Genomic DNA, 21,141 nt, shown 5'->3' with positions numbered 1-21,141 from the left:
GCCTACGGGAATTAGATTAATGCTGACTCTGCCCGGTTGAAGTACCTAGTACTCAGCTACTGAGTACCGAGTAGGCAATTTCCACGGTTTAGGCTAGCCCTACCGAGCCTTGTGAATTCCTTCGCAGTCACGCCGGTTCCCTGCTGCCGAAGACCTAGCTGCCTGGGTCTAACTGACTGATACTGACACTGACACTGACACTGACAGGAAGAAAGTGGATGAGGTCGCGTGCTGGTTCCTGAATATCTTCTGCCTGCCCTGTCCTTTCCACTTCGGCCAGCCTGGCCTGTGCTGTGGTCTATGCTTTTTAAACCCATGCCATACCGGTCAGTGTAGAAGATAGATGAAAGATTTTACTGTCCGCAGGCTACTAGCCAACATCAAGTCAAGCCTATACCACACGATCCTATAGATCCAGTCCGGAGCCCCTCCATCTCACAAGTGAGCGGTAGCAGCCCACAGAAACAGCCCCGGCCTCCGTCCGGCACCTTCGAAAGCGATTAGCCCCGCGGCTGGAATTGAAGTTACTGTTAGGTAACTTTCCTCCATTGATCTCCAAACAGAAGACCTGGATTTGTCACCTCCACCAATGAAACAATTGACCAGCAAATCACCCTGCAGACAATGCCAGGATCAGAAGAAGTCGAGAGTGTCCAGAACGGAGCAGCCCACCCCGTTTATACAGCTCCAGCTCCAGCTGGATCCAGTCCTGTTCGCAGCCCCAGTTCCCGCTACGGTCTGTCCTGTCCTGTCTTCCTTCTCGAGCTCTAACAAGCAGTAGACCCCACTACCATCACATCCTACAAAGCATTATACATAAGTATATGTACAACAATAACAACAACATCAAGAACCCAAAATCATTCCCCAAGAACAACGGACACTAACTGCACCCAAAACCACCCCTCCTATGCCCGTAGTCTTAAGTCTATAGTTACGAAGTCCCAACCTCACGTAAGCCCTAACTAGGTAGTCAACCAACCTCCAGTCCCAAATCCCAGATACCAAGTATATGCATTTAAACGAGTCCTCCATAAAAACACGAGCCAAAACAACAACAACAACAAAAAAAAAAAAAAACAGAAACAAAAAAAAGCACTAGTCCTAGTCACCAAGACAAAAAAGCAATTCAAATCCCGACGATCGAGTTCACAGTACTCGAGTACATACGAGAGTAGTAAGCTTCAGTTCATTAGTGAGTGAGCTCTTCTCCACCAAATGCCCACTTTTACCCACCCTATAATTTGAGCTTTGGAACAACACCCACCCACCCACTTGACCCTCTTTCGGTGGTCCACTGTCCACTCTGCCGGGGGGGCATTCTACGCATCGATAGACCGTAATAAAGGCATGGAGATGGAGGGGGTAGATGGAGGGTAAGGTAGGTAGGCTAGACTAGAGACTATGTGGTTGTAGGGGCCGCGCGCCGGGGGTTTTGCTCTTGTGTTTGCTCATAGTTACTTACGATACACTCCAGTAGCCTAGAAAGAATCTTGATTCGGAAAAGGGAGGGGCATCGGTGACGACCAGGTCTATGAGTACTAAGGCGGGGGTGCCTTGGTTATGAGAGTGTACAGCACGTATCATGCATCGGGTTGCGTTGGCTGGGTGAGTTGTCTTGGTTGTTTGTTGAGATAGGCTGTTAGTTGTGGGCTAATCGAGTGCTGACTAGCACCGATTTACTGACTGTACTGGAGGTAGCAAGATATACTTTGGAAACCATGGTAGGGGCATGCACTACAAATGCAACAGTGCCAAAGCACTGATCACTGCGCAGTCTCACGTCGACTGACCAATCCTACTGTTAGGATAATATAAACTTGTAATCAAAATATATACCCCCTGTTCTGAAGAGAAATCCACATTAAAAGTCATCAACATCGAAAAGGAAACCAGAATCGAAGAAAACATCCGAGCATGAAAGCAGGAATTCCCGCATATCATAGTAAGAATTGCACGAATCCAGTGCCCAATCACAAGAAAAGAAAGTCATCATTGTCATCATCCTTTCCAGTCGTGGAGTAAGAGCAGGAAAAAGAGCAAGAGATCCCCAGACCCGCACACCGTCGCCGAACCTATCCAACCCGTCCCGAATACATACAAAAACTATGAGCACGCATCTATCCCATACATTCACCGTCTGGTGATGTAGTCCTTGTTCTCGATCGTCACGCTCTTGGTCATGTGGTTGACCTTGTAGATGCCGACGAGTCGCGAGGCGAGTTCAAACTAGAACACCAGTCATTAGTACGGCCCGCACAGCTAGCAGCAGATAAACTTACCATGTTGTTTCTCAGCGAGATGACGATGAATTGGGCGTTCTTGGTTCTCTCCTTGATGTAAGAGGCCACGATAGAAACCTGATGTCCTGTTAGCTCGCTATTTACTGGAAGGAATTCGAACAGAAGGTACTCACGTTTCGGAAATCCAGAGCCGCGTCAATCTCGTCCATGACATAGAGAGGCGTGGGCTTGTAGTGATGCAGAGCAAACACCAGCGCCAGACTGGACAGTGTCTTCTCTCCACCAGACAGGTTGGCAATGTTCTTCCAACTCTTCTTCGGTGGCATCACGGAGAAGAGAATACCCTCGGAGAAGGGATCAAGCGAGTCGACCAATTCCAACTCGGCGTTACCTCCCATGGTGATCATCTGGTACATCTCCTTCAAGCGAAGGGAGATTATACCGAAGCCTTCCATGAATCCGTTCAAACGGGCCGACCGGAGACCGTCAAGACGAGCCTTAGCACTATCTCGCGATGCAACAGCAGTGGCTAAATCGGCCGAGCGAGCCTCGTGTTCAGCCGCTCTGCGGCGGTACTCTTCAATGACAGTCAGGTCAACGGACGCGTTCTGAGTCTTCTCCTCGAGCACAGCAATGGTGGCCTTCAACGACTCCTTGTTCATCTCGGACAGCTCATCCTTGGTGAACACCTGAAGTTCGGTGGCCTGTTGCTCCTCGCCCAGATCGCTGATGTTCTGCAGCGTCAGCTTGGACAATTTGTCCTGCCAGTAACGCCCGCGTTTTTCATTCTCCGCGAGAGCCTTCTGGTTCTCTTCAAGCTTGTTGCGCATCTCAATCTCCGTGGCTCGGGACTCATTCAGTTCAGCGACCTTCTCATCAAGCTCAGTCTTCATGGCCTGGAGGCCTTCCTGCTTGTTTTCCAGTGCCTGTCACAAGTTAGTCAACTGTTTTGAAGCTGATACTGCACCATAACTTACATCTTGGCCCTCTTCGACCTTTTGCCTCCATCCAGATGCATCACTAGCTTGGTTGGCCACATCCTCGTTCAGCTTCTCAAGCTCCTCGGCAACATGCTCCAGCTCCCGCTCCGCCTCGGCGTGGGCTTTCGAATGCTTCGTGATGAGCTTCTCATTCTTCGACTTGCCGACTTCAGCGTTCGAGATCTCCTCAGATAATAGGTTGATCTGCTCCTTGAGGCCATCGACCTTGGCCTTCTGTCCACGGAGCCGTACACCACCAACCTCCATGATCTTGTTCTGAAGAGTTTGAATTTCTTCCTCGATACCACCTTTCTGTTCGCGGAGATCTTCGATCTCGTCCTCTAAAGCGGCAATCTGCTTCTCAAGGCTTGCAGCTCGGCTGGCATCCGTCTTGGACGGCTTATGCTCAGCGCTCAGCTCCTGGACGCGACGCTGAGCATCCGCAAGACTGCGATGGGCACTTTCGATTTCGATCAGGATCTTCTGGATCTTGGTCTCCACCCGCGGGATCTCATCCATTCTCTCCCGGATCGCAGCTTCCATCTGTCGTTGCTTCTCCTGGAAGTGTTGGAACTTCCTCTCCGTCTCTTCCAGATCACCCTCAAGCTTGGCCACCTGGTCACGGCTCGTGTCAGCGACTTGTTTGGACGACATGGCGCCCCGGGCGACTCGGGTACCACCACCACTCATCGTTCCGGATGTGTCGATGAGCTGGCCATTCAGGGTTACAACTCGCCACCGCTTCGCACCATATGCAATGCGGTTGGCCTGTTCCAGGTCCTCGGCCACCAGCGTATTCTGCATCACACTGTAGAAAGCTGGAGCGAATCTGGGGTCTTTGGGCTTCACCAGGTCAAAGAGTCGGTGAACCTTTTCTGGAGTAGAGACCTTGGACATATCCCGCCGCGGGAGGCGATCGAGTAGGATGAAGTTGGCTCGACCAAGATTGTTCTTCCGCAGATAGTCGATGCATTGCTGGCCAACTTCAACCGTGTCAACCACCATGTTGTCCAGCGCAGGACACGCGGTCGAGATAGCAACGTCAAACTTTTCATCAATCATACCGAGGTTTCCAAGCCGACCGTGGAAGCCCTCGATGCGGCCGGACTCTTTGAGGCGCATCAAGCCAGACAGAACGCTACCGCGATTCTGAGTGCTTGCAAGACTAGCTCTTGCCTCCTCGGCCCTCTGCCGAGCACTGGAGACATGGGCTCGTACCTCTGGCTCTCTCTGAGCATATTTCTTGAGGTCATGTTTCAGCTTCGCAACCTCTTCTTCAAGTTTAGCCTTCTGAGCTTTACGTTCCTCGAGATCGTTCTCCTTGGTCGCCAGCGTTTCCTCGATTGAGGAGATCTTCGACTGCGCCTCCTCGAGCAGAACAGTACCAGCATTGCTTCGCTCGCGAAGGATGTCAAGCTCACTCTGCGCTACAGCGACGGCCGAGAGCTTTTTGTTGATCTTCTCATCCCAAGGCTCCAACGACTTTTGCTTTGCGGTGATCTGATCTGAAAGTCCCTGGGTTTTGCCCTTGAGGCTCTCACGAATCTCGGCGAGTTCCTGCTCTTCAGCCTTCATCTCTTTCTCAAGCTCAGAGGTCTCATTGGTCTTCTTCTCGATATCATCGGAATGTTTCTGCACCAGACTCTCGCATTCGGAAGCAGCCAGGCGTGTGCTTTGCATGGTCTTTTCTAGCTTCTTCTGCTTGCCAACCAAGAACTTCTTTTTCTCCTCGAACTTGACGTTCTCCTTGTCAAACTTGGCCATTTCTTTGGCAATTGCTTGCACCTCTTTTTCCATGTTTTCGTATTCGCGCATTCCGCGTTTGTAGGCCTTCTCAAGCTCTCTGATCCCGGACTCGTTACCCTCGTGCTTTTCGAGCTCCATGTTCAGCAGCTCCTGCATTTGGAGAATGGCTTCTTCGGTGACTCGAATGTTGTCCGCGCACTCATCAATGTAGATCTGATAGAGAGCGGACTGCTTCTCGGAGAGTTCGTTCTCGTCCCGAATATAAGCCAGAGCTTTGTCCTTCTTATCCACGAGGGCAACCTTTTCTTTCTCAACGTGCTGGACACGGTTGTTCTTTTCGACACAGACATCGTTCAGTGTCTCAAGTTCCGTAGCCGCCTCGTCGATAGGTGTCTTGTATTTCGAGGTTCCAATGATGTCCTCAAGATACTCCAAGAGTCCATCCTCGTGTTCGTTGGCAGCCTTGGCCTTCATCTGAGCAATAGACTCGACTTCACCCTGTAGGATCAAAAACCGTTTGTGGTCTAGATCGATACCTCGGTCACGGAGCAGCGTCGTCACCGCGGTAAAGCTGGTTTCCTTGGCGTTCATATAGTACTTGCTGCTGTTGTTTCTGAAAGCCTTTCGGGAGATAATAAGTTGGGAATCTGGAACTACTTCATGGGTGCCGTTGGGCAGGTCAAGGACCTCCTGGAAATGAACCTCAACTTCACAGGAGGGCAGGTTTGGGTGATTGGCCGAGTTATGAATCAAAGCCGAGATCTTGCCCTGACGCATTTTACTCGCTCGGAATCCGAAAACAAACAACAATGCATCGATGACGTTCGACTTGCCGGATCCATTGGGCCCGACAACGGAGGAAAAGGATGCATGGAAGGGGCCCACGATCTGCTTTCCTGCGTAACTCTTGAAGTTCATCATGACCAGGGTAGTGATCATCAAGCGACTGGTTGGGCCTGACGGCTCCTGGGAGGCCGCCGGAGCGGTTGACCGGGATTTCAGCATGATGTCCATAGGCTTCTCGAGCAATGTTGTATTCGGGTTAATCACGGGTATCTGCGGCTTTTCGTCTTCAACGGACTTCGACGGCGACTTCGACGGGGACTTGTTCACAGCTGCATCTGTGATATCGGCGAGTGGAGGATCGCTTTCTGTATGAATTCGGGGCTGCGGCTGCGGGGATGTGGAGGGCTCTGGAATTGAAAATGAGTTATGTTCCAAATTGGGCGTGGAGATGCGACTCTTGCAAGGTGAAATCATACCCTTTGTTTTCACTGCAACGGGAGTTTCCTCAGACGGAGAGCCCGGTGCTTTCACGGTCGCAACACTCTCACCCTCTTCGTTAGGCTCCGTCAACTGCGATGTCTCCAACGGCTCTACTGCCCTTGATTTGCGTGTTCTGCGCCGAGGGGCAGCTGTTGACGGGTCCTCCGGTTCTCTGACGCTTGCAAGACTTTCACCTTCGTCAATCAACTGCGAAGACTCCGATGCGTCTACAGCCCTCGACCTGCGGACCCTGCGCGTTGTACGAGGAGCGCTCGATGCAGATGGTTCTTCTGTTTCTCTGATGCTAGCCAGACTTTCACCCTCATCAATCAACTGCGACGACTCCAACGGCTCCACTGTCCTCGACTTTCGGGTCCTGCGCGTCGTGTGAGGCGCGCTCGATGTAGTAGGCTCCTCTGGCTCTCTGACGCTTGCAAAACTTTCACCCTCATCCATCAACTGGGATGACTCCGATGGGTCGACCGTCCTCGACTTGCGTGATCTGCGTGTTGCGCGAGGAGCGCCCGTTGTAGATGAAATTTCGGGCTCCTGAACGCTGGCAAAACTTTCGCCTTCGTCAATCAGTTGCGACGACTCCGACGGATCCACCGTCCTCGACTTGCGGGGTTTGCGTGTCGTGCGGGCGGCACTCGATGTTGACGCAGGCGGTTCGGCACTGACTTGTCTGCGTGATGATCTCTTGACTGCGCTGGGTTTTTTGGGGACCGGGGTCCGTTCGCCCTCCTCTTCGTCGTCATCATCCCCGTGGCGGGACGGCGCCGTGGGGGTGACATTTCCAGGATCTTCCTCGTCTGATGGCGTTTCTTCTGGGACATAACTTCTGCGCGGGGCAGCGCGCCGGGATGGCCGGCCTCTGGCAATTGACGACATTATGCTGTACTGTTGTTAGTCGCCTGTGGGTGCTGCATCAAGGCGGAATCTCAAGCGTGTGCAGGTGCCAAAGTTGACATTTGAAAGCGCCGCAGATGGAAAGTGGGTTGTTTACATCGCCGCCCGAAGCGGAATAGTGTTGTTTTTCTGCCACAACATTTGCATCTTGTTTCAGTCACATGCCCCACCGCCTTTGTGTACCGATCGAGCCGTACGGTACTGTCAATATCGGCCTCAATATTACCGTCGGCGCTCGAGGAGTTTCCAAGAGGAGTGTGTCAACTCGCCAGCACTGCTCAAGATGGCGCCTTGGGAGGACTTCGATTCCATCTTTCAGTTCAATAAGGACTTCAGCTACGATGGCAAGCTCATTGAACAGATCATATCAAATCGCCGCGCCTTAGAGGACCGGCTGTTTGCAGACAGACTCTTGGGATTGCTCGGCGTCAAAGCAGGTAGCTCTCCGCTCTTCAAGGCTGGAAACTCGAACAAAGGATTGACCAGGCACAATTTTATAGTCACGCGGCTCTACCCTCCTCGATCAAACACTGACCTGCGCACATTGATCGGACATATCGTATCCTCTCCACTCGACATCCATCACAAGCAATCGTTGATATACTACATCCTCAAAGACTGCCGCGGCGCCAGCAACGATGCGGCTACGCAGTTCTCCCGCCGGTGTCACCTACCGGAGAAGTATAGGCTGTTCATAGACGGTCTCTGGAACCTTGACAGATTGGAGTTCAAGGTACGCTTCACCTTCGCCGACGTGATAGCCGACTGCAGATGACTGACTACCGCTTATGAGTAGCGAGCTGTCGAATTCCTGACTGAGCCTTCCATTATCCCCACCTTTCCCGACGAAATCCTCTACGTTTTAACCCTCCCCAACCTCCCCAGACACGACGACAGCCTTGTCATGGCCTACTACCTTACCGTGGCCCCGCCATTGGCTTCCGAGAAGGTTCAGCGAGCCTTCTTCCAGACCATGTGCCGCGCAAGCATCACCGAAGCATTCTACTTCACGCGCAAGCATGATGAAGAGCTCCGCCAGAGCTACCTGGAGAAGCTCATTGAATTTGTCCTGACAAGCGAGGCCGGCCCCGCGCGGAGTGCGAGGGCTATGGAACTGATCGGTCTCCCGTTTGATGAACAGGAGGAAGAATGGTTCGAGGAGTCATTACTCCGGGGCAATGCTCGGGGGCTTCATGGCCACAAAGATACGGTCATGATGCGACGCTTAGCGACAGGGAAGTTGAATGGCCTGTCTACCGACCTTGAGTCACTGGGCGGTGAGAAGGTGGATGGTTTGAACTGGGACGTTCTGCGCCAAAGCCTGGCCCGTTCGAAACTCGTGTCGTCGGCCAACAGCACTAACCAACAGTCCTGAGGCACAGCGTCGATGCTGGCCACAAATTGTCTCGAAGCCAACTTGATGGGATTTTACTCGGAGAATAGGAGTTCACATGGGGACTAATGTAATTTTATGATGCATTGGCATAACGATAAGAGGGCATGGTTGCTGTTGTTCCTCTATATGATCTACTTACTGTGCATAGACAACAGGCGTGGTAATGACTACTATGAACTTCGACACTCAATAAAGGGTGAAGTTCTTCATGTAAAAGTATGATTGTACTTTGCAATAGACAAGGAAGTAACGGCCCATCAGAGCACAAGCATGATAGGTGAGGGTGAGTGCAGGAAGTACTTTGAATGTATTGCCGGTACAGGCCAAATACGGCAAATGTTGCCAGAAGGCGGCGAACAGAGTCCGGGTCGGGGAAACGTACTGTCACCGGAACAACTCTTCATTTGCAACAAAGAATATCAATTGTTCGTTTGCAAGTCACTGGACGCTGAAAAACTGCGAGGATTCTTGTATCTTGGATCGCTTTCGGCTTACTTATGTTTCTTCTTCAATAGAAAAATACACATAGATTGGAATTGGTCTATCGAGAATCAAGGGACAAGCCCTGAGAGGCCGCTATCGCGAACGAAGACTCGACAGGACGTTCTCGTATGCTCCTACTGGTCGACTGAGGACGCCCGACGCGAACGCAACATGCCCGTTTGCCAGCACTTCTTGAAAGGCCGGTGTAAATATGGAGGTATGAGCTTGCTTGGTCTCTTGCATCTGGCTTGTCTTGCTTGAGCGCTGAATCATGTCTCGCGGACACATGACTAATTTGACCTACAGACAGATGCTACAATGAGCACCCCGGCAAGCAAACAGTAGGCGGAAACAAATTCGCAGCTCTGTCCGGCGGCGGCGGCGGCGGCGGCGGAGGTGGAGGTATGTGAATCGCCTCGCCCATGCGCAAGATGCACCTTTCCCTTAAAATGCTTGTGACCTTGTTCTTGGCTCTTTTGGTGATCCCCATGGTTCTTTTGTGTCTAATGTAAACATTTTTGTTCGTCTGATTGAGATTGTCGCGCCTGCATTGATTCCGTTACTTCTCACCTCGTCTATCGGAGCTCACATGATGCCGTCAACGGACTACCCATGATTACGCGATTGCTGATTGTTATATAGGTCGTGGTGGACAAAACCAGCAAAATGCACAGTGAGTAGATTATGCCATCTCCTCAAATTCTCAGAATAGGCACTAAACGCGGCCAGATATGGGATCACTGCAGCAGATATCAAAGCAGACTTGACTCCTGGCAAGGGGCTCCCTGAATGGATCTTCTCATGCTATGGGCCTGGACGAGATGCTCCCAGGCAATTATTTGGAGGCCCCCAGCGAGAACAGAGCTTCGAAGAACTACGACTCCGCCATTATGAACTAGTCGCTCAAGGTAGCCCCATTGAGGTAGCAGTTTCAGAAGCCCAGGGTCTCCACAACGAGGCACGGAACCAAATGGAAACCGCTCTCAGGGACCTGGATGGAGCTGTCAGATATCTTCTGGACGGTGCCAAGGAGCATCCGAATCGAATTGACATTGTGAACAACAAGACCGGTACCACTTTCGGCGCTCCGCCTAAGTTATTTGGTGAGATCAAGGCTCCCCCTGCCACAGGTCCAGCCTTCGGTGAGCCAGCATTGTTGGGTGATCAAGCCTACGCAAAACCGTCTATCGCTCCACCAATGGGGTTCGGCCAACCATCGAATCTTGCACATGCAACTGGCTTTGGACAACCAAGTGCCCTCAACCAGGGCTCGTCGTTTGGCAAGCCATCCGCACAAACGGCTTTTGGTCAACCATCATTCGGGCAACCTGCATCTGGGTTCGGCCAGCCTTCAGCTGCAGGAGCCACAGCCTCTCCGTTTAGTAAGGCATCTGGCGGCTTTGGCGCGTCTGCATCCACGCCTTCCCCGTTTGCGCAGTTCGCCAATGCAAAAACTGGTGGGTCCACATTTGGTCAACCATCAGCATCACCCTTTGGTAGTGTTCAGCCATCAAACCCATTTGGTCAAGCGATTCCATCCTCTGGAGCCACAAACCAACGACCAGCCGAGCCAGCATTTGGCCAGTCTGGTTTCGCGCAGCTGGGCCAGCAAGCATCCGCTGCAAGGCCGGCAGCAGCTCCTGGGTTTGGAGCAGCATCAACGCCCGCAGCACCTGGGTTTGGTACATCAGCAGCGCCTGGATTCGGGGCTCCTGCGGCTCCCGGGTTTGGGACGGCAACAACGCCAGCGGCTCCTGGGTTTGGGGCAGCATCGACACCAGCAACTTCTGGGTTTGGGGCAGCATCGACACCAGCAACTTCTGGGTTCGGAGTGGCATCAACGCCGGCAACTTCTGGGTTCGGGGCAGTATCAAAGCCCGCAGCTACCGGTTTCGGCATACCGACAACGTCAGCGGCTGCTCCGGCGGCCCCTGCTGCTCCTACTGCGCCATTGGGACCTGGGCCAGCCCCTGTCATCAGAACGAGAGACCCAAGCGAGCTCAGCCCCATCCCACCGCTCAACGGACAAACAATTCGTGATCCTATGACCAGAAGGCTCACCTCTTGGAAGGGTCAACCCGTGAGATATATCAACGACGTACCGTGCTATCTTCATCCGCAGGACCGTGAAACCTTTGTCCGCATCTTTTTCCCAGATGGGCCGCCTGATGAAGCTAGTCTACGGGATGCTCAGGCACGGCCCGAGGAATATACGGCCGAGGTCACACAACAGTACGAGTACTTCGTGACGAATGGGTGTTTCGAGAACGGGGTCATTCCGAGCGTACCGCCAAAGACCGAGTGGGTGAGCTTCGACTTTTAGTGGGACAGGGTAAACCGGACGGAAATTACTAGCCTCTGTATTGTAAATAGCTGCTTACTTATTATTCCCAAAGACGAATGGCGTCCCGGTTGGATCGGACAGGATATTGGCACTGGGTCGGAATTACAGCCTAATAGCATCTGGACAAAACTACATATCGTACAGAACTCGTGATTACGCGTGTTTTAGAAGTTTTTCATTTTTATGCCAGGTTTAAGCGGGTATCGACAATTGCGTGGCACAGGCCTGGGAGCGGAATCTCTCCCAAGCAGCCGGACGAGCACATCGTCGGCGCCGCTGCCGCCTCGGTCACCAGTCTCAACGAAGAGTTTAGACACGCATTTAAGCGGCAATGGTGACCTCAACCTCAACACCAGCCTCGATGTTGATGATGATCTGCTTGACGGTCTCGGTGGGGGCGAGGAGGCTTTGCGTTCGACGTTAGTTCCTCCGCTCACACGTGTGTTGTCATGCAATGGTCGGGAGGACTTACTCGATGAGACGCTTGTGGATGCGCATCTCGTACTTGTCCCAGGTCTTGGAACCCTCACCGTTGGGGGTCTTACGGGTGGAGATGTTGAGGGTCTTGGTAGGGAGACGGACGGGACCCTTGACCTGGAGGGACTTGGAGCGGGCACGGTCGATCAGCTCAGTGCAGACCTTCTCGAGGGAGGCGACCTTGCGAGAGGTAAGGGTGATGCGGATCTTGTGGACCTTCTGTAGACCAGCGAAAGCAAGATGATGTTAGTCGCATTGTTTCGTTTCTCTTGGTATGCTATCCCAATGCGTGTCTTGCGACGAGACAGCAGGGTGCGAGTAGTAGTATTGAGGAGGAACGTACGGGGCCCTCGCCGAAATCCTTCTCGGGCTTCTGGAAAGACATCTTGAATGTATTGAGCGGTGGGGTGAGACCGTGGGATTGAGATGGCTGTGGAGAGAGGGGGGGAGAGGTTAGATCAGCTGTCGTTCACAGAGAAGAAAGAAAGGGAGAAGGGAGAACATACCGTAAGGTGAGGCTGGCTACCAATCAAGACCTGAACTTCGGGGGTTCGGTAAGGTGATGATGGCTGTTGAAGAGGGTCTGTAGCTATTCGCGGACTAATCGATTGAAATCAATCCTCTATTTTTTTTTTCATCGTGCGCTTAGCGGCTCTTGTGCGGGTGCTGGCCTTGGCATCCTCGCCTATCAGCCGCTAACCCGTATTGAGCGCGACCGCGGCTGAGTCAGCAGATACTCCGCGGCGGCGTCTGGATCGGGTTAAGCCAAGAATAGATGGTCCGGCGGCGGGCGGTGATGGAGCCGATGATGATGTCTTGTTGCAACGACCAGTGATGATGTTGATGATTCCATGATATCTGTCCTTCATTATAGACTTCCGTGCCATTGTGGCGATCCTGAATTACCAGACCTCCATCGTTGCTTACGCTTAATTACAGTCTTACAGTCATGCCAGGCTTACCACCTCTTGCGCCGGTCCCACCTCCGGAGGTGCAGCGCAACATCCCACCCGCGGAATGGGAGCTCTATATAGATGCTTGGATCATGCTTCTGAGCTTGCGCGTAGAAGCTCCCGCCTCGCAATTCAGAGAGTACGCCGCGAGCGACGAGTCTACAGTGACATTTTTGACTTCTTTCTATCGGCAGTCGATCAACTCCAGCTTATTTCGGTCCCCGACGGCACCGAACACACGCTCAGTGCGGAAATTATGCTTTCTCCTCACGCGGAGGTTTCTCCTCGAGGTCTCGCCCACCCCGCCGGAGCTTCTGGACTGGAGGGTTCTCGCCGGCATGTGTTGCTGTTACCCCTCGAGCTCCGCATTGAAGAGGTTACTGGCTGATGCATGGGACAAGCATGAGGATGCGATCACGTCCAGCCTGGAGAAGGCCAAGGTCCAAGCCATCCGGGATCTCTCATCCTTGAACCTCAGCAAGCCTTCCGGGGTGCTAGTGGATCTCAGACTTCTGACGATCCTGTCATCGGCCCTGCCCGGCTGCGGCCAGGTGCTCATGGCCGGCTCCGACTTCCTCGATACTGTAGTCGACGCCTATCAAGCACATAAGCGCGAGGACGTCCGCAAAGTGCTCGTGGCGAATGTCTACGTCGGGCTGTGTTCCTTTCTCAAGAGCTCCAAGCCCAACCTGTCGTCGCTCCTGGACCAGCTGTACGGGATGAAAGCGAGCGCGGGGGTTGGCACCAGCACGAAGAAGGAGCCCACCCTCCTGTCCGAGGTCATCTGCAGCACCGACTTCTTAGGCCGCCTCGACCGCCACCTCAGCACAGATGTCCACCCTCAAAAGCGCGGCCAGGACCTCCTCGCCAGCCTGCGCGCATACCAAGCCGAAACGCAACACCTGCACCGCCGCTACCAGAAACCGCGCAAGCGTGCCGTTATCAACAAAGGCAAAGGCCGGGCCACCGAGGACGACCTGCTCCCCAAGGCGGCCGAAGACCTCCACATCCACAAGATGTCCCTCATCACACAAGTCCAAGACCTCTTCCCCGACCTAGGCACCGGCTACATCGCGCGCCTCCTCGACCATTACAACGACGACCCCGAGACCATCGTCGCCCACCTCCTCGACGACTCCCTGGCCCCCGAACTACAAACCCTCGACAAATCCGAATCCCTGCCCACCCCATCCCCTGCAACTACCTCCCACCACGACCCCTTCCCCCCACGCTCCCCAACCCTCACCAACACAACAACAACCGCACCCCCACCACAGCGCAAGAACATCTTCGATACGGAAATCGACCTCGCCGAACTCGCCCGCTCCGACACTGACCCAAATCACCCACAAACCCTCCGCTTCGGCCGCGCCAACCCCACCCTCACCGCCGACTCCCTCCTGTCAGATCGCACCAACCACGCCGCCCAAAAGGCGGCCATCATGTCCGCCCTCGCCACCTTCGACTCCGACGACGACGAGCGCGACGACACCTACGACGTAACCGACGTCGGCGGCACGGTGGACACGACCGTCGCCGCCGAGGACGAACCCAAGCAATCTGCACCCGGTGCTGCCGAGGAAACCGAACTCACCCTCTACCGCGCCTACAAATCCAACCCCGCTCTGTTCGCCCGCGACTCCGCGACGCGGCGCGCGCAACCCCGCGCCGCGCTGAAGCGCGAGACCGGGATGACCGACGAGGCGATCGAGGGGTGGGCGGTGATGGTGGCGCGAGATCCGAAGCGGCTGCGGCGGTTGGAGGATTTGGTGCTGGATGGGAATGACAGAGGGGGGGTGAATCAGCCGGTGTTGGTCCCCACGGCTTATCGGCGCGGCGTCGAGGATGGCGATGCGGAGGATGGGAGTGGGGGTGAGATGTCCTCGAGAGGAGGGAGGGGTGGTGGTGGCGGTGGTAGGGGCAGAGGGAGAGGTGGGAGAGGAAGAGGCGGGGGCCGTGGTGGTGCTGGTGGTGCTGGTGCTGTCACAGACAGTTCAGGACAGAATCCGGCGGCGGCGAGACAGCGCAAAGAGGAGAATAAGGCGAGTCGTGCGAATCATAATCGGCGGCAGCAGAGGGCGAAGAAGGTGGCGAGGGCGGGGGGGATGGTCGGTTAGTTGGTATGAGAGGATTAGATGGGTAGATGGAATTGGAGTTCTGCGAGGGGGTGGAAGGTTATAGATGATACCCTAGATTAAGAGGGAGATTCGTCTGAGCTTCCAGGCTTCTGCCGGCACCATGAGCCACACATACTGAACATATACTCCAATGGGAGATCTTATTAGATGCTCCCAGCACAAATGACAACAATCTATCGACGATCAAAAGAGCCATGCCCAAAAAACATCACGACATTAGAAAGATCCGATTCTTCATAAGTGAGCCATCGACAACACCGATCCGTAACGTAACTCTTGCGTCCAAGTGTACAATGTGTGTCTGTGTGTCCGGCCAAGGGGACTGAAGTATATACAAAAGCAGTTCTACGCTTACATACGATACCGCCGAAGGACAAACCCACACGGGGGATTTGTAACCACCGAATCCCAACATCCGTCTATTCCCAGTGATTTTGGGTGCTAGTGATGATCCGAGAAGACGCCCTGCTCAGCACACGACTTTCTACACTCCTCCAAAATGCGGACTTGCTTGGCCACGTCGCCGAGCTTGCCTATGACCTCCTTGTTGCCATCATAGAAGGTGAAGATGGTGTAGGGGATGCCCGTGTCGCGACAGAAATCCAGGACCAGCCGTTGCGTGCGGCGCAGGTTGTGGCGGGGGATGCGCGGGTACAGGTGATGGATGGCTTGGAATTGCAGGCCGCCGTGGAACCAGTCAAGCCAGGTCGGGCAGTCTACGTCCATGGTGGTGCGCAGCATTCGCTGGGGGAAGGATTCGGTGACCCCCATGTCGGACGTGGACATGGCGAAGTGCGAGAGGGTGATCTGCACGTGGAGGGGCGAGGTGACCATGTGCGAGATCATGAGGAAGGTCAACCGGCTCTTCCAGTCGGGGATGGTGCAGTACATCACGCCGTAGCCGAACCAATACCAGAAGAAAACCTGCCCGCCGATCTCGAACCAGCGATGCCACCAGGCAGGACCCTTCTTCGGCGCTTGGCCCATGAAGAGATATTCCCAGCTCAGCCGGTACAGGTTGAATCGCCCAAAGAGTAGAATCGGGTAGTAGAGATAGTTCTGGAAGCGCAGCATGAACTTCGCTACGGCGTCAAAGGTCATCACGCGGTCATAATATGTACTTCGGAGACTGGTGAGGAACCGATGGGAAATGGCAAAGAACGGCATATGCTCAATGTCGGGATCATGCTCGGGGGCGTTGGTCACGATATGATGAACGTTGTGGCTCCGTTTCCACCACCCGAGACTCAATCCTCCCAGGTAGTCGGCGATAATAATACCAATCACTGAATCGAAGTGAAAGTTGTGCGTTATACCCATGTGGCCAGCATCATGGGCGGTAAAGACAAGCTGGTGCCAGAAGCATCCCAAGAAAAACCCAGACGTTCCATACCACCCGAGCTGAAGGAGGTAGTATGACAGGCCTGCGAACAGTGTATACCGACAACATTCGATGAAGTATGAGAAGTAGCGGCAATCGTACAGACCCTCTGCCCGAATCTGCTGGTCTAAGAGACGGTACCGTTGCCGAATTTTGTCTTGGTTTGCCGCGTCGAGGGAAGGGTATTTGGCAGTGTCAAAGACAATCTCTTCCCGCGTGCGCGCATCGAGAAAGAACGGTTTGGGTTTGGACTCGTCCTCCAGCGGTGTGGCTGGACCCGTGGGTTCGGCGGAGGAGGCTTTCCGCTGGCGAAGAGACGTAGTCGAATCTACTGCGTCGAAGATCGGGGACGGAGGCTGTGACGTTTCCTGTCCGGAACTCTCCTGGCCTGAACTCTCATCGTCGGATAGGCAATCTTCGGTGTAGGGACGGAACTTCCCGCCCTGGAACGGAGGCAGGAAGTTTAACCATGGACCCTGGATGCGGCCAATCTGGAACGATAGCATGCGTTGACGCGCTTCCTTGGAGTGCAATCTATATTCATGCAGACGGATCAGCTATAGTTCCAAGGCAAAGTATGGCCCAAGCGCGAGGCCACGTACGCATTGATCTCATCTGTTGCATCCTTTCCGACCATGTGTCTAATGGATTTATCACCGCCGGGGTGATATGGAATCCAAGCGTCGACTTTCAGGACACGATCGTCGAAGATGATGATCTGTTTTCCATCTGCGATAAGGCCCTCGATGTAGCGGCGCGAGAGGAGGGTTTCTTTCCGGGTCGCGGGACTCTTCCCCATTGCGGCCATTGCTGCCATTGCTGCCTGCGCGGTGAACACAATTGCGGGTCGTGGATCGTGGATCGTGGATATTCAGGAACGGCCAGTATGAAAGGGCATTGTAGTGCTGATACTGCGAATTGAGAAGAGGAATTTGGTGAGTGTGAGATGGAAGAGACAATAAGGAAGGGGGTTAGGAGGAGAGGAAGAAGTAGAAGAGTGAGGGAGAGAGGGAGAAGGAGGAATGCAAGGACGCGGGTTGGATGTTGAAACCTGAAAGAGGTCCAGCGGAAAGAATGGCGAGACTAACTAATAACTAAGCACTAAGCACTAAGCAATTAAACAGTACGTAGCACTCCATAGTGGAACAGTCAACAAGTCAACAACAGCTAAGAATAAAACAGTCTCAGGGCGGGGAGAGCCGCCGATCGTCACCGGATCCAGACATCCCGCCCAAAGCCACTTGGAGTCTCTCTCTCCATCTTCAATTATTATTCATGTCGCTTTGCCTTTTCCTCCTTTTGTTTTCCGACCCCTCCTTCTCCCCCACACCAACAATCTTGATGACTTGACTTGACTTGACTTGACTTAACTTGACTTGTAACTACTCGTCAAAGCTTTGTTCTCTTTTGATTCTCGTTGCTGATTATTATTGTCATTTGCTGGCTCTCCTGGCTTGCTTTTCTTTCCCCTTTCAATACCCCATCTACTCCGTAACTACTCCGTGCTTCCTTTTTCCCCTTTACTTCTTGTTTCTTGTCTTGTTCCTTTCCCTTCCCCCCTCCATCGGTCTTCTTCCCGACGTGTGAACACATTCCGACCATCATTATTATTCTTTGTGGTTGTCCCCCTCCGTCGTATGATCCAACATGCCCACCAATCCACAAGAGGTATAGTTATTTTTATTTTTCTCCGGCAATCCACGGCTTCCCGATATCAGCTTATTTTCGGACTTCATTTGGTTTGTTGTTAACTTGTTGGCGTAGGAGGCCCTCACTCCACTGATCCAACGGTGGCTGGAGTGGGACCAGGTATGTTTATCGATAGGCTCTGCTGCGGATCTTGAAACGTGAATGTTCACGCCCCATGACAGGATCCATCCACCCGTGCCGAAATTGAACAGCTTCGGGACTCCGGGGACTGGGCTGAATTGGCTCTGCGCTTGCAAAAACGTATGTCACGACGAAAAAAAAAAAAAATTCATGGGCCTTGGTGGCACATGCGGCATGCCTCCCTCATCATAGCTATGTCTAATCGTCTATCGCAGGCATTCAATTCGGGACTGCGGGTTTGCGGGGACGGATGGCAGCAGGTTTCTCTTGTATGAACTCCCTGACCGTCATTCAGGCCTCCCAAGGCTTAGCAAAGTACCTGAAAACCCGCCACGGCGACATCGCATCTTACGGTGTGGTCATCGGCCACGATGCGCGGTATCACTCTGATAAGTTCGCCGCATTGGCTGCCAATGCCTTCATCGCACAGCAGATCCCGGTCTGGTTCTATTCAGAGTCCTCGGTTACTCCAACCGTCCCTTTCGGTGTAAGCCATCTGCACGCTGCTGCAGGCATAATGGTTACCGCAAGCCATGTAAGCTTTTTGTTCGATATCTATTGGGCGGCTGGGATCCTGGTGGCTAATGTTCAAATTGTAGAATCCAGCGCAGGACAATGGTAGGCCTTCCTCATCGCTTTGTTTGTTCGAGACAATGGTTGCTGATTGATCGTGATGCAGGCTACAAAGTGTCTGAATGCACAATTCCAACCACTTTTGAGTATCACTGACGAATCCCAGCTATTTCAAGAATGGTGCCCAGATCAATAGTCCGATGGACGTGGAAATATCCCAATCTATCGAAGAGAACCAAGTCCCATGGCCTACTGCCTGGGATGAGCTGCAACCCAGCGAATATCTGCGCGACAAGATATACGAGAGTATCCTGCCCCATTACAACACGGCAGTCTGGCAGTATGCGGTAAGAGTGACTTTCTCTGCTGTCGTGCTCTTCACAGCTGACATTGTCTGCAGACTTATACCGTCCGGGAGTGGAAACAGCCGCAGCCGTTCGTCTACACGCCCTTGCATGGAGTAGGTGGCTTGGTGTTTCCTGCGTTGTGTCGCTCAGTAGGCATAAGTGACTTCAACGTGGTGCCAGAGCAAGCGGATCCAAACCCAGACTTTCCCACGGTCGCCTTCCCCAACCCGGAGGAACCTGGCGCTCTCGACCTGGCTTTGCAACTTGCGGATAAAGAGGGGAGGCCTCTGGTGATTGCTCATGATCCAGATGCGGATCGATTTGCTGCGGCCGAGAAAGTGGAGTAGGTATCACTGATGGCCGAGTTACGAATTCTGCGCTAATTGATGCCCCCTGTGTAGCGGATCATGGTTTGTCTACACTGGGAACCATCTGGGTGTTCTCCTGGCGTCACACTTGTTCGACTCCTTAGAAACCATCGACAGTGACACACGAGTTGCAGTCCTGAATTCCGCCGTTTCATCCAGTATGCTGGAGAAGATGGCCAAAGCGAAGGGTATGCACTATGAGGAATCTCTCACGGGCTTCAAGTGGATGGGAAACACAGCTCGCAGACTCGAGGAGTTGGGCTATTATGTTCCGTTTGCCTACGAGGAGGCTCTTGGGTACATGTTTCCCGAGGTGTCTTACGACAAAGACGGCATCTCCGCCGCGATGGTGTTCCTCCTGGCCGAGGCGAAATGGAAGGCCGAGGGCATGACACCTTATATGAAATTGCAACAGCTATTCAAAGAGCATGGACATCATGAAACATTGAACACTTACTTCCGGTCCCCCAGCCCCGGGGTTACAGCGAGCTTGTTCGATGCAATCAGAGCCGGTCCCTTCCGGACTGAAAAATCGCTTGGATCGTTCAGAATTCACCGGTGGCGAGACATGACACAAGGATATGACTCCGGCACGCAGGACCATAAGCCCAAGCTTCCGATTGACCAAAACAGTCAGATGTTGACTCTATGGCTTGATCGTGAAGTGCGATTCACGTTCCGGTCTTCTGGCACCGAGCCGAAAGTGAAGAGTGAGTTTCATGCCCACAACCGAGAACTCTAATTTGCTGACTGACAATTTCAGTCTACATTGAAAGCTCTGGCACTTCACGGGATGAGACGGTGAGAGCTGTCAGTGACACTTTCCTGGCTGTGCTGAAAGAATGGGTCCAACCCTTTGCCCCATCAATGACCTACAGCAAAGAGCTACCTACGTCCTCTGGGCATATCTTCAAGTCGGAGTAAACTTCACTTCGCGTCAAGTTACTGTTTGATGATCCCGTGAAACACATTGAGCATTACTGGCTGGCTGCAGGGAGGCTTTTACTCTACTCTTGATTCCCATTACTGCAAGATTGCATGAATTCAGCGCTGAGATACCACCACGACTTTCCGAGGTCACTTCATATCGAATTGTAGGTGATTTGGGGTCATTTTCCTCTTTTCTGGTGCCTAGACCCCGGGCAGGCCTTTGCAGGAAGAAGGCAAACTACATGACATGCTGTATGACATGGCCATAAACTCTGTGTAGCACAATCTGGCCAGACTCGGTGAGGTTGTTGTCTTCAGCCGCTACAGGAAATAGCTCTGTTCCTCTGCTTCTTGGAAATAGATATGTAGACGGCCACCCATCTATTGATTCCATCTTCAATGTACACAGTTCGAGCAATAGGGTTGCCCTTGACTGCCACTAAATCAAGCAAACATGCCTCGCGATCCAACTCAGCGCCTCCACGGCCGCCAAAATCACCTCGAACAACACTTCAACAACCATGCCAACAAAGTGTACTTCCAGATCAGAAATGAGAGTCATCCCGCAACCAACAGTGATGCTCCTCGTGTGCGCCACCGTCCAGAACCTTGCTTCGTCCCTGTCGCCTCTGGTGCGATAGTACAACCCCCTGCCTCTCGGTTGTAAGCTTTTTTTTTTCTTTAGTTCTTGCATTGTCCCCGACACCGGAGCCTAACCTCCCACCCACTTCCTCGATAGCCATGACGCCAACCACTACTATAACATCAACAACCACC

At 53.2% G+C, this 21,141-nt stretch overlaps 7 protein-coding genes across 7 annotated transcripts; 4 read left to right on the top strand and 3 right to left on the bottom strand.

Moving 5' to 3' along the window:
* Positions 1-1,790: 1,790 nt before the first annotated feature.
* smc4 (condensin subunit SMC4) lies at positions 1,791-6,403 on the bottom strand. The gene is made up of 5 exons (XM_025640622.1): positions 6,232-6,403; positions 3,221-6,162; positions 2,417-3,169; positions 2,283-2,360; positions 1,791-2,229 (listed from the first exon to the last, which is right to left on the bottom strand). Exons 2-5 carry the CDS (start codon positions 5,981-5,983, stop codon positions 2,134-2,136), a joined length of 3,690 nt encoding a protein of 1,229 aa, XP_025494147.1. The 5' UTR covers positions 5,984-6,162; positions 6,232-6,403; the 3' UTR covers positions 1,791-2,133.
* Positions 6,404-7,389: 986 nt separating this feature from the next.
* Positions 7,390-8,724, top strand: BO82DRAFT_430425 (ELYS family protein). Its single transcript, XM_025640621.1, has 3 exons — positions 7,390-7,581; positions 7,645-7,877; positions 7,941-8,724. The coding sequence occupies exons 1-3, from the start codon at positions 7,428-7,430 to the stop codon at positions 8,517-8,519; spliced, it is 966 nt and encodes a 321-aa protein (XP_025494146.1). The 5' UTR covers positions 7,390-7,427; the 3' UTR covers positions 8,520-8,724.
* A 264-nt stretch (positions 8,725-8,988) lies between these two features.
* BO82DRAFT_330584 (FG-nucleoporin nup42) lies at positions 8,989-11,346 on the top strand (the record flags this gene model as incomplete). The annotated part of the gene is made up of 5 exons (XM_025633104.1): positions 8,989-9,240; positions 9,330-9,419; positions 9,666-9,696; positions 9,753-10,546; positions 10,718-11,346. Exons 1-5 carry the CDS (start codon positions 9,195-9,197, stop codon positions 11,344-11,346), a joined length of 1,590 nt encoding a protein of 529 aa, XP_025494145.1. The 5' UTR covers positions 8,989-9,194.
* A 342-nt stretch (positions 11,347-11,688) lies between these two features.
* On the bottom strand, positions 11,689-12,229 carry S10a (40S ribosomal protein uS10; the record flags this gene model as incomplete). Its single annotated transcript, XM_025631220.1, has 3 exons — positions 11,689-11,773; positions 11,840-12,063; positions 12,188-12,229. The coding sequence occupies 3 exons, from the start codon at positions 12,227-12,229 to the stop codon at positions 11,689-11,691; spliced, it is 351 nt and encodes a 116-aa protein (XP_025494144.1).
* A 180-nt stretch (positions 12,230-12,409) lies between these two features.
* Positions 12,410-14,914, top strand: BO82DRAFT_381836 (ASCC2 family CUE domain-containing protein; the record flags this gene model as incomplete). The annotated part of the gene is made up of 2 exons (XM_025637886.1): positions 12,410-12,425; positions 12,801-14,914. 2 exons carry the CDS (start codon positions 12,410-12,412, stop codon positions 14,912-14,914), a joined length of 2,130 nt encoding a protein of 709 aa, XP_025494143.1.
* Positions 14,915-14,956: 42 nt separating this feature from the next.
* BO82DRAFT_352331 (fatty acid desaturase) lies at positions 14,957-17,346 on the bottom strand. The gene is made up of 2 exons (XM_025634659.1): positions 16,919-17,346; positions 14,957-16,850 (listed from the first exon to the last, which is right to left on the bottom strand). The coding sequence occupies exons 1-2, from the start codon at positions 17,122-17,124 to the stop codon at positions 15,377-15,379; spliced, it is 1,680 nt and encodes a 559-aa protein (XP_025494142.1). The 5' UTR covers positions 17,125-17,346; the 3' UTR covers positions 14,957-15,376.
* Positions 17,347-17,632: 286 nt separating this feature from the next.
* On the top strand, positions 17,633-20,784 carry BO82DRAFT_352330 (phosphoribomutase PRM15). Its single transcript, XM_025634658.1, has 10 exons — positions 17,633-17,984; positions 18,081-18,125; positions 18,188-18,266; positions 18,362-18,681; positions 18,746-18,764; positions 18,826-18,835; positions 18,886-19,066; positions 19,120-19,409; positions 19,468-20,144; positions 20,198-20,784. Exons 1-10 carry the CDS (start codon positions 17,964-17,966, stop codon positions 20,356-20,358), a joined length of 1,803 nt encoding a protein of 600 aa, XP_025494141.1. The 5' UTR covers positions 17,633-17,963; the 3' UTR covers positions 20,359-20,784.
* Positions 20,785-21,141: the final 357 nt, after the last annotated feature.

This window comes from Aspergillus uvarum (assembly GCF_003184745.1).
Source record: "Aspergillus uvarum CBS 121591 unplaced genomic scaffold BO82scaffold_13, whole genome shotgun sequence".
NCBI classification, from domain to species: domain Eukaryota; kingdom Fungi; phylum Ascomycota; class Eurotiomycetes; order Eurotiales; family Aspergillaceae; genus Aspergillus; species Aspergillus uvarum.
This window is presented reverse-complemented; position numbering and strand designations above follow the sequence as displayed.

Excerpts from the sequence above, each read along its gene's own strand:
- smc4 (XM_025640622.1), bottom strand. The coding sequence starts at position 5,983 with ATGGACATCATGCTGAAATCCCGGTCAACCGCTCCGGCGGCCTCCCAG. Across the intron at positions 3,170-3,220 it reads AGGTCGAAGAGGGCCAAGAT|GCACTGGAAAACAAGCAGGA; the intron begins GTAAGTTATGGT and ends AACTTGTGACAG. Across the intron at positions 2,230-2,282 it reads TCTCGCTGAGAAACAACATG|TTTGAACTCGCCTCGCGACT; the intron begins GTAAGTTTATCT and ends CTGGTGTTCTAG.
- BO82DRAFT_430425 (XM_025640621.1), top strand. The coding sequence starts at position 7,428 with ATGGCGCCTTGGGAGGACTTCGATTCCATCTTTCAGTTCAATAAGGAC. Across the intron at positions 7,582-7,644 it reads ATTGCTCGGCGTCAAAGCAG|TCACGCGGCTCTACCCTCCT; the intron begins GTAGCTCTCCGC and ends ACAATTTTATAG. Across the intron at positions 7,878-7,940 it reads TTGACAGATTGGAGTTCAAG|CGAGCTGTCGAATTCCTGAC; the intron begins GTACGCTTCACC and ends GCTTATGAGTAG.
- BO82DRAFT_352331 (XM_025634659.1), bottom strand. The coding sequence starts at position 17,124 with ATGGCCGCAATGGGGAAGAGTCCCGCGACCCGGAAAGAAACCCTCCTC. Across the intron at positions 16,851-16,918 it reads GCAACAGATGAGATCAATGC|ATTGCACTCCAAGGAAGCGC; the intron begins GTACGTGGCCTC and ends GCATGAATATAG.
- BO82DRAFT_352330 (XM_025634658.1), top strand. The coding sequence starts at position 17,964 with ATGCCCACCAATCCACAAGAG. Across the intron at positions 18,267-18,361 it reads GGCTCTGCGCTTGCAAAAAC|GCATTCAATTCGGGACTGCG; the intron begins GTATGTCACGAC and ends CGTCTATCGCAG. Across the intron at positions 20,145-20,197 it reads CACCGAGCCGAAAGTGAAGA|TCTACATTGAAAGCTCTGGC; the intron begins GTGAGTTTCATG and ends TGACAATTTCAG.